A 17,037-nucleotide genomic window follows, 5' to 3' on the forward strand; every position below is an offset into this window, starting at 1 on the left:
TGGGCTGTACGAATATGAGAGGAAATAGCTCAATACAATAAGTATTAAGCCCTATGTGCAATTATATGTAACAACAGCGACCGCTTGTGCAATGCACAATCCGTTGATGATTCAGATATGAACGAATGCGAGAAGACAAACATGTGCCCCAACGGTCGGTGCATCAACATGGACGGGTCTTACAAGTGCGAGTGTTACAAGGGATACAAACAGTCCGCTAACCAGCAAGTGTGCCTAGGTACGCATTTCCTTTATGTCCGGCAAAATGTTCTACAAAGTTCGTTTTGAAATATATACTCAAATGCACTAGTTAATCGTTTTCAAATATTTGTACTTTCAATCCAATATTGATGTGCGACAATGTTTAAGCCACAGTCAACATGAAAAAATAAATGTATTTTAAAAGCATCAGCTTAATTGCAATGTAATTACTTTTAATTCACTATTAACTCTTAGACTAATTAGAAATGCATATAAATTGGGTCTATTTTCGAATGCGGTCAGTGCGAATGGAATTAATTATGTCGAAGTTTAGAATGGACCTAGTTTACTGACTGCATTGTCTGTCATCACCAGCATTCGCTTGTGAAGGCACTATACGACTTATAATTATCAAATCGTTAATTTACCGCTTTCAATGTTGTTGTTTTTTATCGGTGAATTGTCAATTAGAAACGATTTTGCTGTTGCTGTCTTTTCTTATTATTATTTGGGGAGAGGGGCTTCAATGACTTAATTCAAGATATTTGTTAGATCCATTGCGTATTTCACAATTTTGGATGCTGACTTAAAATAATCGCATTTTATGGTGAAAGTTTTATCACCCACATTAAAAATATATCCACATAAATGGTAAAACAAATTCACAATCAAAACTTTTTAAACTAAGAAAGTTAAAGTGGTTTATTTTTTTTGCTGTTTGCTTTAAATTTAACTTATTTTCAATCATAAAATGTTACCTTGTATTCTCGAGTGTTCATTAATGTTTTGGGCATAGAATTGTTAAACCAAGTTCGCCTCTCAGATTAACATTGTTGATTCATGTATGTTGAAGTTTGTAATCTCTCGTTACAAAAAAATAGGGGACTGTAGATTCCAATGGATATATTGAGGAGTATTAAAAAGGGAATATATACCTTTTGATGAAAATGCTGCCAGCATCTGCTGTTTTTTTATATTACTATTTTGAAATGGCCACTTTGACTGGTATTCCCGGAAATAGTTACGTAGACGTTCGCATTAACTAACGATCCATCAATAAACCGTTTATTGATGGATCGTTGCATATACCGGTGCACAGCAACTGAACGCTCCCAAGATTCTGAATTCATGGACAGCAATCGGACAAACAGTGGAATGTTAACATAAACACAAACGCACAGGCGTTTGGACGAACAAGACGAATTAACAAAGAGTCTTTTGGTCATAAAACAAATACGAGTAAATGTGCCGGTATCGGCATGAACTTAGTCGTTTTTAAGTTCGTTGTAATAAACAACATGTCATCACTGGAACCATAAAACGTTAATATATGTACTTAAACAATTCTTGTTCATAGTTGGTATTTGTATAAGACTGAGAAAATATCTGATTGCATTTAACTCATAAATAGTCGCTTCTAAGACCTTTATACAAATGTATTGTTATTTTGTTAAATGACATGTCAATGACATAGATCCCACGTGTGAATATGATGTTTTTGTCAAATTAAAAACAAAAACAACAGATACAACACAGTGTAATTTTCTATTTATTCAGAATCTTTTGTATTTTTTATATTTATATTGTCCTTGTTCAGACATAGACGAATGCACGGAGAACGGACGCCTGTGTTTCAATGGACAATGTCTCAACACCCCCGGAAGTTACCGTTGTATTTGTAATCAAGGATATCGGCTGTCACCAGATGGCGCGTTTTGTCTAGGTAATTATCCGAACTTACGTGATTGTTGTAGTATTTTATTGAACATATTTTATAATTAACTGATAAGTACAACTACTACAACTTTTACAACTACAAAATATACTACTATTAGCATATACTACTACCACAGCAACTACTGCAACTACTTCTACTACCACTACTACTACTAGCAGAAGTAGTGGTAGTAGTGGCAGTAGTAGTATTACTAGTGGTTTTAGTAGTTGCAGTAGAAGTAACAAATAAATTATGTTAATTTTACTCGCGGAAAGTATGCATATCTTTCGGGACTTAAATAAGCGTCATTATTTTGTTATTTTTCAAACAAAGATATGAATACAATTGTTGTACATTTGAATTTCTTATAACATGAAACTTTGCGATACTGTATTGTGTCATTCAATTTTCGCGCTGCGTATAGCAATAAATCTAAGTCAAAAGCCATCTTAGACATCTAAGACGAACATAATTGGCTATTTAATGTACCAAAAGTTATTTATTATTAATACATGTAGCATGCACAATTTGTCACGCACATTTAAAAAACGCATCAAGACCGTGAAGAGGTCTCATATATCATAGTTATAATCGATATGTTCCATTTTGTCGGCGGGGCCGTATCAGCTTGCACATATGTATTAAAATATATCAAGGACATGCTCAAGAAGTTGTATTAAATTACCAATCTACATTTTTAAAATCGAGAAATGGTGCAACTGCTATTTGGTATTCTTAATGTCGTTTACGCAACCGTTTCAGTTAAAATGTTCAGAGGCATAGCGTTGAACATTTAAACTATTTGTTAAAATTAAAATCATGATGTATTATATACGTCAAGTAGTACGATGTGGGTGAAACTTTATTAAAGCCAAGCATTTATATAATCGAACAAAAATTGAACATAACTGTTAGATTGTTGACAATTCTTACTGCCACAATCCATTATTGAACTCGCTTTAAATCGATAACATATATTACATAAAACTATACAAACATGTTTCTATTGAACATGGCAATTGAATAATTGAAATACTATTGCAGACGACAACGAATGTCAGACGACAGGAATGTGCGCAAACGGGATGTGCAAGAACCTGGACGGAAGTTATAAGTGTATATGTAGCCCCGGGTACCAGCTGTCACCGGATGGAAGCGTCTGCTTAGGTAAGCGCGCATCTTCCGGTCTAAAAAAATTACCACAATGGTGCGCAAAGACTACATAATTTGCTTTTGTAGCCGATTTATGACAAAGCTGGCTCCACAAATCAAACCGAGAATCGAAAGTTCGATTTCCCGCGACATGTATTTGTGTTATATATTCATGTTCCAATACGTCATTTGCGTGAGACATGTAGTGTTAAAGACGTCTCTAACTGGTAATCAATAGAGCCGGACTGTATTTTTTATAATTTAAGTTTAATAATCGAATAAGTTCCAATCAAATTCATAGATGTTTCAGTATAGTTTATAATTATAACATCGGTTTAAAATGTATCACGATCAGCAAAAAATAAAATATCACTATAAAAGTTCACCATGGACATTGATATATACATTTGTTAAGTTTATAAAAAAAACTATAAAAACAAAAACATTTGTTAATAAAATGGGACACTATATATAAACAATAATAATGTGTCCGGAATAGAATAAACTCTATTATAATTAAATGTCGTATTATTCCATTTTCATATAAATATATAAACATATAAAGCGTAAGAAACGGTTTTACAACTTTTTCATTACAGTTTTTTTCCCTTTCCCTCTCAACGTGTCTTGTTGTAGCCCGTATGTTATTAATAGTTGCATAAACATATAACTATCATAGGGAATTCAAATACGTTTTTCATACACCAATACCTGCATGGTTAGATGTTTTTCATTTCACTTCATTCATATGTAATTGTTATTTATTTATTCAGATTGTATTTCCGATTGATTACTCCTGTATCTACGTATTTAAAGGGACCTTTTTACAGAATTTGGCATGTATTGAAGTTTGTCATTAAATGTTTTATATCGATAAATGTAAAACTTGGATCTAAACAGCTCAAGTAATACACAAGAATAAAATAAAAGAAAGAAAAAAGTAACCCTCAACTAGGCTCGAACCACTGACCCATGGAGTAAAAGTCTAATGCTTAGACCACTTGGCCATCTGTGCACATACAGTGTGTGATGTTTTTTTATACTTTATATAAGCAATCCTCGTAGTGTCACACAATATAACGACAGCAACAGAACTCTCCAAATTGTTCAATCGTTTCGGGTTGCAATGCTTTATAATTTTCAGGTTTTTAAATCGTTAAAAGATGCATATAATTGATATTTTAGAGCATGGTAAATGTTCAGTATTACTGTTTCCTCACAAATATCATAACTACAACGAAATTTGCGAATCCATCGCATTTTTTTTTAATTTTGTCAATTTAACAAAATGTGGAATGGTCCCTGTAATTTTACAAGCTATTTTACCACTCTTTTAATATTTGTAGGTTTATTTTTCATCAACACATGTTTAAAAAAATATCCTGTTAAAATATATTCTTGGAGAGTAATTTCTGCTTTATCCTCTTTGTAAAGAGGTTTATGAGGAAGTAACTGTAACCAAACGCACTGAAGTAGGCTAATCATTTGCCCGCTATGTTCACAAGGTTTATTAGATGAGTCTACTTAAGAGAGTCTTGGATTCATTAAGTAATAAATTTTATTATAATGGAATCATTTGAAACTACCTAAAAAATTAATTGATGTGTTTTGCAGCATATTGTTGCTTATGCGCTATATATATTGATACCATTATTATGCCCACCTTCGAAGAAGAGGGGGCATACTGTTTTTCCTGGATGTCGGTCGGTCTGTTAGTCGGTCTGTCAATAGACCAGTTCGTTTCCGATAAATAACTCATCAAGAAAAATTGACCGATTGGTTTGCTACTACCCATGTCCATGGGTTTAGACAGTAGATGACCCCTATTGAAATTGGGGTCACTAGGTCAAATGCCAAGGTCACTATCACAATAAGTGTGAAAATCGTTTCCGATCAATATCTCATCAAAGAAATGACCGATTGGCTTGATACTTCACATGTGCATTTGCGTTGTACAGTAGATGACACCTATTGATATTGATATCACTCGGTCAAAGGTAAAGGTCAATATCACAATAAATGTGAAAATTGTTTCCGATCAATAACTCGTCAAGGAATCGACCGATTGACTTATTACATCACATGTGCATTGGCCTTATACAGTAGTTGACCCCTATTGAAATTGGGGTCAAAGGTCAATGTCACTATTACACTAAATGTGAAAATCGTTTCCGATCAATAACCCATCAATACATTGACCGATTGGCTCAATACTCTTCGTGTGCATTGGCCTTGGACAGTAGATGACCCCTAATGGGACTTGGGTCAAAAGGTTAAAGGTCAAGGTCACTGTCACACTAAGAGGGAAATCGTTTCCGATCGATAACTCGTCAACTGATTCACCGATTGGCTTGATACTTCCCATATGCATTGACCTTGGACAGTAGACCCCTATTGAAATTGGGGTCACTAGGTCAAAGGTCAAGGTAACTGTCACACATAAAGAGTGATATAATTTCCGAACAATAACTCGTAAACTGATTCATCGACTGGCTTGATACTTCCCATGTGCATTGGCATAAGACAGTAGATTATCTCTTTTGAAATTGGGGTCACTAGGTCAAAGGTCAAGGTCACTGTAACAGAATAAGAGTGAAATAGTTTCCGATCAATAACTCGTCAACTGATTAACCAATTGGCTTGACACTTCCCATGTGCATTGGCCTTGGGCAGAAGATGACCCCTATTGAAATTGGGGTCACTAGTTTAAAGGTCAAGGTCACTGTGGCATAAAGTGTCTCGTACAATGGTTTCAGTTTGATATGTCATCAAAGGATTGAGTGAGGCCCTGTTTGGGGAGACATCTGCCTCCGACCGCTGAGCTCATGTGTGGTTAGATTTTTCTTGGTGATCCCACTTTAAACCCCTTGGTGTTTTGAATTATTTTGGTGTAAAAGCTGGGCCTTATCATTGAGAACCACTCTCACCTTTAGTTTTCTATATGTTCAACAGTGCATTGAGTTTTCGTTAAGCTAGAAATAAGCACAGTAGTGACGAACTACCCCGGCGCCACATGAAGTAGTATGTAGCATGTCGCTTCAATGAAAAATTAGACTCTGGGACGGAGTCGCGTTTTATCTCCTTTGATTTATTTGAGCAAAGTATGTAGATACATGAATATCAAACCTTTGGGGTTTGTGGTTTCAGGGGAAAAGAAGTCATTTGACTATTTAAATTTTTATTAACTATTTGACATCCTGGGTGTTGTCAGTTTTGACCTCAGGGTCATGATTTAATGAAACTAAGTAGAGGACCAATGTACAATTGGCTATTCCATATATGACACATTGAATGTGTAGTTTAGATATAAATATTTGCAAATAAAGTCTGTAGTAATAATAAGACTGTTCCAAATTTGCCTAGTTGAAAAAGGAGCATAACGATGCATACAGTGTATATCAAAATGTTTTCATCGGAACTGATGTATACTAGTGTTACAATATATAATTCCATATCATGTGTGTCAACAAAGCGTTTTTCATTTATATAAGAACCGTAACAATCTTCTGGAATAATCACGAAGGCATAAAAATATACATGAGTACATGCATGAAATATTCGAAGAGAATAGTAAAAAGCAACAAAACACCAAACTCGAAATGCAATGTTTATCTTGTGACCACTTTCAGCAAAATAGTCCATTTATTAAAAACTATTTCAGTCATTCTGAAATAAAATAGATTGGAAACAGACCGTGGCATCTTTTGCACTTTACATATTAGATCTTATGTCAGAATTGCCATTGTCCAGTGGAAGAATTTGACATGGTTTCAATTGAAAATTGTTAATTTGTACTATGTATTCGAGAGGTCTGGACAGGAGCTTAATTGTACAGTAACGCAAGGTTTTGATGTCTCATTACATATCATTATGATGTCTGATCAGATAATACGGATTAACCCTTTCCACTCAGAGGCAAATAAAAAATTGCTATGTGCAAACAACATAAAACCAGAACAGCCTGCGAGTAACTCGCAGTCTGTTTAGGTTTTATGCTGTTTGCTACTCATCAGTATCTAAGGTTTGGAGATGAAGCCTTAAAAACTTGAACCTAGTAAAAAAAAGGTCTTAAAATAAATTTAACTTTCTAAGGGAGTACAAATGCGTGAAAATATGTATCTAAGTGGGAAAGGGTGAAGATGTATATATTGAGCTTCATTGATGGGAAATATCCTGAGGCCCGTTTCCCGCATGACGCTGGTCAATTAATTAATAACTATGACATCTTAGCAAAAGGATTGCCAAAGCGCGACCAACTTTCATTTCAATTATGGGTTATTATCAAGTAAGTTATTTTGCTTTTATCGTGCCAATGTCTCAAAATCTACTAACATTATCAACGCCGTACGAAATGGCAATTGTAGAATTGAGCAGCTCCGTTTATTGGTGTTTTTTTAACATGAAAACTGACAGACAGTTTATTCAGACTTATACAAAAGTACATCGTCTTCATACTAAAGTATACATATTATTTTCTGTCACGTAACTAGGTATAACATTAAATAACTTAAAACATACACTTAAGAATACTAATACTAATAAACAATCAAAGCGTCAACGAAATTATTGAACAGTATTATTAAGAATCGCATTTCTTATAACACGAGCTTCTTTGATATATTTACATACATTATAAATAACTGATTTGTCACATGAAACTACAAACTGGTGGAATTTATCTACAGATGGGTTTATATAAAATTTACGGCTTATACTTTTTCCTTAAATCAGTGTAACATCAACATTTGCATATAAAATGGTAATCGTCTTCTAAATCCAAGTCATTACAACGTACACAATAACGTTCATTTCGTGGTATGTTATTTTGGGCGTAAATTCCAGTTTTTATTCTCAAAGGATGTGCAGAGACTCTTAATCTTACAAAAAATAATCGCAGACGTCTAGGACGAAAATATAAATATGTTTCGTATTCCAAACAGCTTTTAAAAACTTTATACATATCTAATACAGTACTATTATTCATTTTACCGTCCCACTCTTGTTTAAAATTGCCAACACAAGTCTACATTTGAACTCGCTAATAAAACTATTAACTACAACGTTTGGATTTAAAAATACATAACCAAATCAAAAATTATGTAACATGTTCTTGACATTTAAGAGCCAGTTTGTTTAACCTTTATGACAATCGCTCAAGGCTTGTTTGAACACAGTGTGCATTATGATATGTGCGTCGTTCAGAACTATAAACCAATATTTAATAATTTTAACGAACCTGTTTACATGCAAGTGATATCTACCCAATTCTTCATAAACAGCAACATTACATGTAACTATTTTCACTTGTAGCAAGCCAAGTGCAAAAATGTAAAAGTATACGTTCTTTATCATCGAACTTCGTGAAACCCCATATTTCTGAATCAAACTTTTATATAGAACCCACAAAAGAGTCAAACAACTGGAAAATATTTTCGGTTTTATGTGAAATGCATTGCATTTAGACAATAATGTATTCAAGGCCTTAAGGGCTTCACCAAACAAATGATCCTGGTTTGGTTTAAAACTTCCAGAATAATTCAACACTGTGCCTAAATAGTTAAAGTTGTCAACAACTTCAATATTATTAACATTGTATATCAATTTTTCGTTTTCTTTTAATCCACCCCTCTTCCGAGAAATAACATTATTTTAATTATTTTGTTTTAGCAGTTTTCACATTTAACTCTCAAGAATTGCAATATAAGTATAAGTTATTTAAATGTGTTTGAACTCAGTAGGTGAATTGCCTAAAATAGCCATGTCATCAGCAAGTAATAGAAAAATCAACACAAAATCATATATATTCAAACCAGAGATAAGGCTATCTGTAGGTAAAGTTCAAGGTCTTTTACAAATAAAAAAAAAACAAAATCGGCGATATAACCTCCCCTTACCTCTATCCAACAGCATAACTAAAATAATATGAATAAGATGAACATTATTTAACACGTGACTTAAAATTTGCATACATATCCTTCACTATTCTAAGCAATTTGCCTTGTATAACAGACTTAAACATTTTCAACCATAATGCATTGCTGTAAATTCTATCAAAACATTTTAACATATCGACGTATATAACATACATACGTTCATTTTCATTTAAATAATTTTGAACAATTGACATGAGTATAAAATAGCATTAACAGTCGAATAACCTTTCCTATATCCGAAATAACAGTTTTTGCATTGCAAAATGTTTCAATGCGTTTATTTAAAATAGTGGTAAATATGTTTGAAAAGCAGCTCACTAAGGTAATCCCTCTATAGTTATTTACATCATTAACTGCACCTTTATATGCAAAGGTATTATAACATCTTATGTCCATTTATCAGGAAAAATACCGTTTAACACATCACATAATGGGCAGACAAAATACCATTGCATTCAAGAAAATATTTATTCAAAATACAATCGCTTCCCGATGATTTATTTGGTTATAAATGTTTTATTGCATAATTAAATTCTTCAACAGAAATAGGCCCGTCAAGTTCAGGAAATGCAGAATTTTCTAAGTTAAAATCATCATTTTCTGCTAAAAATCAGACATATTACTACTAAGGTTATCAAAAAATCTTTGTAAATTCTTCTCACATTTAGAGAGAAGCTTAATTGTTTGTCAACATTACGTAAAGGTCATGTCATGAACTTCCAATTGCTGAATTGGTATTGGCCATTTTTCTGAAAACGAAATATTGCAATCCCATTACCCATTTGGCAATGAAAATATTGGAAAAATTATCATTTGTCATTTATCTCGATGTAAGTAAATTTTGAGCAGCAATATCTCATTTGCATTTATGACCTTAGTATGTCAAATTCTAATTAAAACCAACATTCATAATAACCATTCAATTCAAGGTGCAATTTATTCGGTCAAGAATTGTTTTGTACGTTTTCGCGTATACGATTAAGATTATAAACTATTATATATGATTCTATTTTGTTTTTTTCTGACGTTTTTGATAAAATGTTACAACTAGTATTGGTATAACGTGTAAAATAATTGAACAAAATGTGGCACGCAAAAAGGGAAAATTGAAATTGTTTGACTGGTTCAATTGGTCATGACTTTTTAAAGCTTCATTTAAAAGATAATATCCTTATAGGCATTTGCTCGTCAGCATTGATTGAATTTTACAAGTATATGATACAAATGTGCGCCTCAGTAGGTAATGTTGTTATAATTAATGAAATCTTTAGACCTTTTGCTTGTCCGGAGTTTTAGATTGGAATGGATTTCGATCATTTGCTCGAACGTTTGTCTTAAACCACGAGTCGCCTTATGAATCAGTTCCATATGTTCAATGTCATGTTGAAGCTGTAACAGCCGATATTCTTGTTAAAAATCTATTTACTAAGGAGATAGGAAGGAAAAAAACTACTATTTTTATACCGAACGCAAATACTTTTATACTTCATAAATACGTGGTTTCTAATTTCAAATGATTTACTAACTATGACACAAAAATATTACGCATTCAAGAGCCACGTTTGTTGGATAGACTTGTAATTTTCGTGCACAAATCCGATTAAAGGAAAAATACAATATAAATGACATTTAAATTCTACTATTAAAACAACGAAAAACACAAATCTCAAGCATAAAGTTTATCAAACAAAATTATTTGCAAACAAAATTAGTATACTAGTATGGCTATGTGCATAAAACTAACACCAAGTGCTTTTACTTAACGCTACCAAGTTTTACTTTCAAATTTATAGAAACCGTTTTGCGAATATTTAAGTGATTAAATTCTCCGGTTAGTCAACGCCTTTCTAGTTTGTAGTGGGTATGCATAAATACAAAGCGGATTAAAACTTCGAAAATAGGGGTGTGTGTGTCACAAATCAGTCGCAAAATAGAAAATATACGCGTGTAAAGTAAAGAGTACGTATGCAAACAACTGTAAAATAATAGACAATACCTTCGAAAAATTGATTTCTACCATACGTAGAAAAAGCAATCTCCTAAAACGGTAGAGATAATATTGTTACTATCTAGCGGTTTTCTATTTGACGCAAGTGACTAGTTTATTGCCTGTTCAATACAAGACAATACATAAACAACCGTTGAAGACCGGCCTTTATAAAAGCTTTCCATCTTTCAAAATAAAACAATATTGATTAACCAAACTTAATCCTCAGTCACAAAAAGCAACAACTTCCCAATGTCATTATCTTTTGCACTGAATCGTAACAAAGAAAATGCTTGTCAGTTCGTCCGCAATCGCTTGGAAGCTTTTATCTTTACATTTCGCTGCCATTGCGATAACCATCTGTTCAATGACACCGTCTGACCAAAAGAAACAATCACTTGTCTGTCCGGACCAAACTTAGCCGGTAAACCCAATAGCTTACACATCTCTTTACAGTCAAACAAATTGTGTTTGCCGTTCATCTTGGATATCGTAAGATCGGTCAACGTCATTTGCAACCGTTCTTTGTGTTCCGCGAGGAATTCATTTTCAGCACATAATAGTCGTCGGCTAGTCACTGACTTTTTAGTTTCACCTTGTGATATAATTAAATTTACCAATTCTGTTAAAAACAATATGTCACGATCTCCTTCACAAAATAGTATGTGTTTTGCGAAAAAAATCTGTGACAAAGTATCATTTGTCATTAATCGTAACATTTTAAGGTCTTCTTTAACCCCACCTAAACATACGATTCGTCTAAATTCTCCCTCTCTGCTGAATCTATAGTAATTGGACAAGGCACATGGTGTGAGGAATTCCGTATTGTGAGTTGTCAGTATCACGACCTTTCTATTTTCCCTCGCCTGTTGGTTTATTTCCTTCACCATTCTACTAACAAATTGTGGGTGCATGCCCCTGTTTGGTTCTTCTAGTAAAATGGTTTGATACTCCTAACCAGACAATAAGATGGAAACGTACTTGGCTTCCAGTATCCCTTCTGTTTTTTTTAGTAGCTCAAATTGATTGTCCTGCACTAATAAATCACCAGTATTTTTATCCAACGAAAACGTGTACTGTTTAGTCATGTTAGTTATCTTCTCAAAAATACGGCTTTCTATGTCTTTATCATTTTTTCATCATTGTCTTGTGACAGAAATGTTTGTATTATCTCACACCTCTTGCCGCTTTCGTGTAGTTCGTTTTTTTATCTTTTTTTGCATCAAGCTTTTCACTTTTGGACCACTGCAACGGCCCTATTGATCTTAAAGAAAATGTGAATACTACTTTAGTTGATAGGTCTGTCAGCAACTTCTGACACTCATTGAGCTCCGAGAGCACAATGCGCTCTTTCATGTGGCTAAAGATTTTAAAAAGAATTTCTCCAATCTTGTTATCACAGTTTTTCTGTTGCCCTGATACAAAATCGTATAGATCGTTAAGAGTGTTTACTGCAGAAGCATCTACACTCGCCGGTTGCACGTGAATACATGTTTCATCATTTTGTGTAAGCGAATCAACGTGAAAGCTGTCTACTTTCTTTTCGTTGTATTTAATAAAAAATGGTAATTAATCAATGTGTCTGCTTCGAAAGCTCTATACGTTGTTCCTGAAGGATTTAATGCCTGTGATGCTTGGCCGATTTCGATAGGATCTAATGTCTGTGAATCTTGGCTCATTCCGATAGGTTCTAATATCTGTGATTCTTGACTAATTCCGGTTGAATATACTGTCTGTGAGTCTTTACCTTTTTCGGTAGGATCTAATGCTTCTGAAGCATGACTTATTGGAATGCAAACAGTTCCACTTATTATATCCGACTTTTCATCAATTTCAAATTTGCACATGAAGTAAGACGGCAGCTTCCGATCGCATGGTTTTGAAAGAGATGTGTTTGATTTCGCTTTTAAGCACCGTCGGATTCTTTCAAAAACGGCACTTTTTCCAGAACCATTTTCACCGATAAATATGTAAGGACTTTGATCACCAAACACAATTTTCTCCGCGTGTTTGAAAACAACAAAGTTTTCAAAGTGAACACTCTTCAACATTTTGTAAACAAGGTCAGTGTGATTCGTTCAATTAATATCAAACTTGTGTTCTTTAGTTGAAAGTTGTTTGTTTTTCAGAGTTGATTGAAGGCGTATATCTTAGTATTTATTTGACTTTATGTCCATAGTCAACTGTCACTATAGCGAGAACTGATTTTGAATACAAAGACAAGTATTGGCTTCGTCTCCGTAGTTGTTTTTTAAACTGAGTGTATTTTGACATGTTTTACAAGGACGACATATCCATTCACACAATACACTTAATCACGCTGGTGCTCACACAAAATCCATGCTGGATGTCATACGACATGTGTTCATTTTCACATTATAACTAATTTGTGCATTGCGTATTAATATTGCTTTTAACTCTAGCTTCAACAATCGATAAACAAACGTTTCCTTTCAAACTTTGATCGATTCCATGAAATATGCTTACCTCCATAAACCTTTAACATAAATGAAGTGTGTGAAATTCCTGCGCTCAACCGATAGCTCGTCTGTAGTGCTATTCTTTCCTCATCATTTCGCAATATTTAGCCGATCACTGACCTCCGATCTTACCACTAAAATCGCTAAATTTGTTTAACGAGCTTATGTCCTTTCCACTAATAATTTTGTGAGTTTTAAAGCCACGTACATCTACGAACTTAATATGTGACACGAAATATCTGGGTTCTCCCATAATGCAGCCTGAGGCGCAAATGGACCTCTTAAACTTCGAAACACACACGACACGTCATGGACACCAAACTCGCTTCTATATTTGTTGTACTGTTAAATAACATATGCGTATTATCGATCCTGAATGTATGTCGATTCTAACGAGCGAACATTGGACATATTTCGTTCGTTTTCGTATATACACCGCCGTATACCCACATACACACCTGGCATTTATGGAATTCCAATGATGAGATGAGCTTCCGAAATATAGATCACACATGAACTGGAATGCATTTTATATCAGGTAGTCATCAGTGTCGTTGTGTTATGCTGGATATCATATCACAACATGTTATGCATACTATTCGTCTATTAACACGGAAACGTGACGTTTGATTTTGTCTGTCAAATAAAAAAATGAAGAGTGACACTGCTCACATTACACAACAATGGTATGGGTATCACATAATTTTGCTAAGCGATAACGAATCTGTCAAGTGATACTGCTATATTATCCATATTAAAAGACCTTACACGTTTTGAAAGTCATCAAGTCAGTTTATCCTTGTCACTCACGTTATCAGTATATCGTATTCAATTATAGTAACTTTGGTATAAGTATAGAGACGTGTTTACAAGTTTCGATGTGTGAAATCGCGTTGACTACTAAGTGCTTGTTTTCATTTTAATATTATATGAGCACAAATTACGTGAATATGTATTCATTCGTATTTGATGTATCTAGCAAGATGTTATACTTATGCGCATTCCGAAGTGTTAGTATGTATATAATGAAGCCCCAATGCCCCTTATATTTGTTTGGATTTTTATTTAAGCGATAATTAGCTACAGAACTCTGTGAAATTGGCAGCACATAAACATGTTTAGACAGTCACCATTTAAAAGGGTGTCTTCTAAAATTGTGTTAATATGGTGTTTTTTATAAGCATATAAAACTTATACTAAAACTTGAAAATAAAAACATGTCGATGAAAAGACATAACGAATTATAATGTATGTCTGTCCGATTATTGAGACGGCCACGCCTGATTTTTTTGCGGTCGCGCGTATATATAGGGACGGTCACACCTGCTTAATGGAACGGCCATGCCTGATTATTTGGACGGCCACGCGTGATTATTATGTCACCCCTGCTTAATGGGAAGGTCACGCGTGATTATTCTGTCACCCCTGCTTAATGGGATGGTCACGCGTGATTATTCTGTCACCCCTGCTTAATGGGACGGTCACGCGCAATTATTCTGTCACCCCTGCTTAATGGGACGGTCACGCGTGATTATTATGTCACCCCTGCTTAATGGGACGGCCAGGCGTGATTATTATGTCACTACTGCTTAATGGGACGGCCACGCGTGATTATTCTGTCATCCCTGCTTAATGGGACGGTCACGCGTGATTATTTTGACGGCCACGCGTGATTTTTATATCACCCCTGATTATTTGGACTGTCACACGTGACTACTTGGACGGTCACTTCTGATTATTGTGATTGTCAGGCTTGATTATTTGGACGGTCATGCCTGTGTATTGGGACTGCTACCCCTGATTATTTGGACGGTCACGATAGATTATTTTGACGGTCACTCCTGATTTATGGGACGGTCACGCGTGATTACTTCGACTGTCATTCCTCATTATTTGGACGGTCACACGTGATTATTTGGAAACTCGCGAGTGATTATTGGGACGGCCATCCCTGACTATTGGAACGGACACGCGTGATTATTTAGACGGTCAGGCGTGACTATTGTAACTGTCACCAATTAGTATTGGGTCGGTCACGTCTGATTATTAGGACGGGCATGCCTGAGTATTAGGACGGTCTCGCCAGATTATTGGAACGATGACGCGTGAAAATTGGCATTTTCACGCGTTATTATGGGGACGGTGACTCGTGATTATTGTATCGGTCATGCACGATATTTTGGACGGTGACGTTTGATTATTGGGGCGGTAACGCCTGATTATTGGGACGGAAACAGGTGATTATTGGGACTGACGCTATTCCTGTTCATATTCTTGACAAATCTGTTACATCTGACGAAATTGCAAAGGAGCATATTTACATGTCAATTGTGCACTTATAGAAAACAAAACATGTTAATTATTTATTCGATTGCGATTTCCAAATCGACAAGTAAAACGTTCTCAAGCAATAATTATTGGTTGAAGAATATCGTTATAATAGTTCTACATAACGTATCAATACATGACAATGAGAACATGTCGTCGGTTATTATGAATAAAAACGTATTTAATTCATTTTCGTATTAAGGTATTTGTCATTGAAATTTAACTTTTTATGGTAAGTAATCAAGAAAATGTCGCGTTGTTGCGCCGTTGTCATGGCGGGAGTTGTCATATGGCTACGAGTTGTTCTGTACATTTATGTCTCATTTTATTTTTGAGATCTATCGACGATACCACTATTTTTAAAACTGTGTTCTCAATTAAAGACTAAATATTATTAACAATCCATTCAATGACATTTACTGATAATAAGACACTCATAAATGTACATTAAGCGTTTTCAACTGTACTTTTTGCATTTTTGTAAAATAACAAAAAATGCTGATGCTGGTAAAGATGAAACATCAGATACGTGTGAATATTGTATAAGATTGTATTTGAAACAATCAGTAAGATCTATGTTTATCTTTGCGTTCTCCTTATGAAGAAGCTTTTTTTTTTTAAGCAATTCATTTGTTGTTACAAAAGACGCGAAGGTCACGTCTTGATCTACCTATTTCTAACATGAAATTAACAATTTCACTCAAAACTAAATATCGAGGTCCCATATCCGCTTGGAAAAGATAATATTTTAAAATGTATCCTTTGTAATAAACCTTTAGATCGTAAATTGTTTTATCGACAATATCTATGTATTTATAAGCGATGATTTTACCTGTTCTAACCAACGATAGCAAGTGAGCATCGTCCATTACGATAGGACCGTTGCGTTGTGAGTGGTTAGAATCACAAACGTTTAATTTACCTCCGCATCAAGTCTTATTGCTTGTGTTATTCTTTGAACATACTGTGGGTGCATGCTAGTATGTGGTTCTCAAGCATGTTTGTTTTGAAATGCTTACCAGGCAATATTATGGAAACGTAATTTGCGTAAATTAATCGTGATTTTTTAATCAAATTTTTCCCCTTGTGAATTGTGTTTATGATTTCGCACCTTTTAATCGCTTTCCTTTAGATGTATTTAGTCCGAGTAGTCGTCTAGTTTGAGTCTGCACATGAAGTTCGACACGTGGTACGAATTGTATCGTTCCTTAAATAGGGTGGACATAAAGTTCGACACGT

The 17,037-nt window shown here is 34.5% G+C and overlaps 1 protein-coding gene across 2 annotated transcripts in view; it reads left to right on the top strand.

Moving 5' to 3' along the window:
• LOC127876682 (fibrillin-2-like) overlaps positions 1-17,037 on the top strand; it is a 124,197-nt gene that overhangs the window by 37,511 nt on the left and 69,649 nt on the right. For both annotated transcript variants that reach the window (XM_052422067.1, XM_052422066.1), the window contains 3 exons: positions 116-238; positions 1,799-1,924; positions 2,963-3,085. In XM_052422067.1, coding sequence (XP_052278027.1) covers positions 116-238; positions 1,799-1,924; positions 2,963-3,085 — 372 coding nt within the window. The remainder of the gene's footprint in view (positions 1-115; positions 239-1,798; positions 1,925-2,962; positions 3,086-17,037) is intronic.

This window comes from Dreissena polymorpha, chromosome 4, assembly GCF_020536995.1.
Source record: "Dreissena polymorpha isolate Duluth1 chromosome 4, UMN_Dpol_1.0, whole genome shotgun sequence".
Classification (NCBI taxonomy): domain Eukaryota; kingdom Metazoa; phylum Mollusca; class Bivalvia; order Myida; family Dreissenidae; genus Dreissena; species Dreissena polymorpha.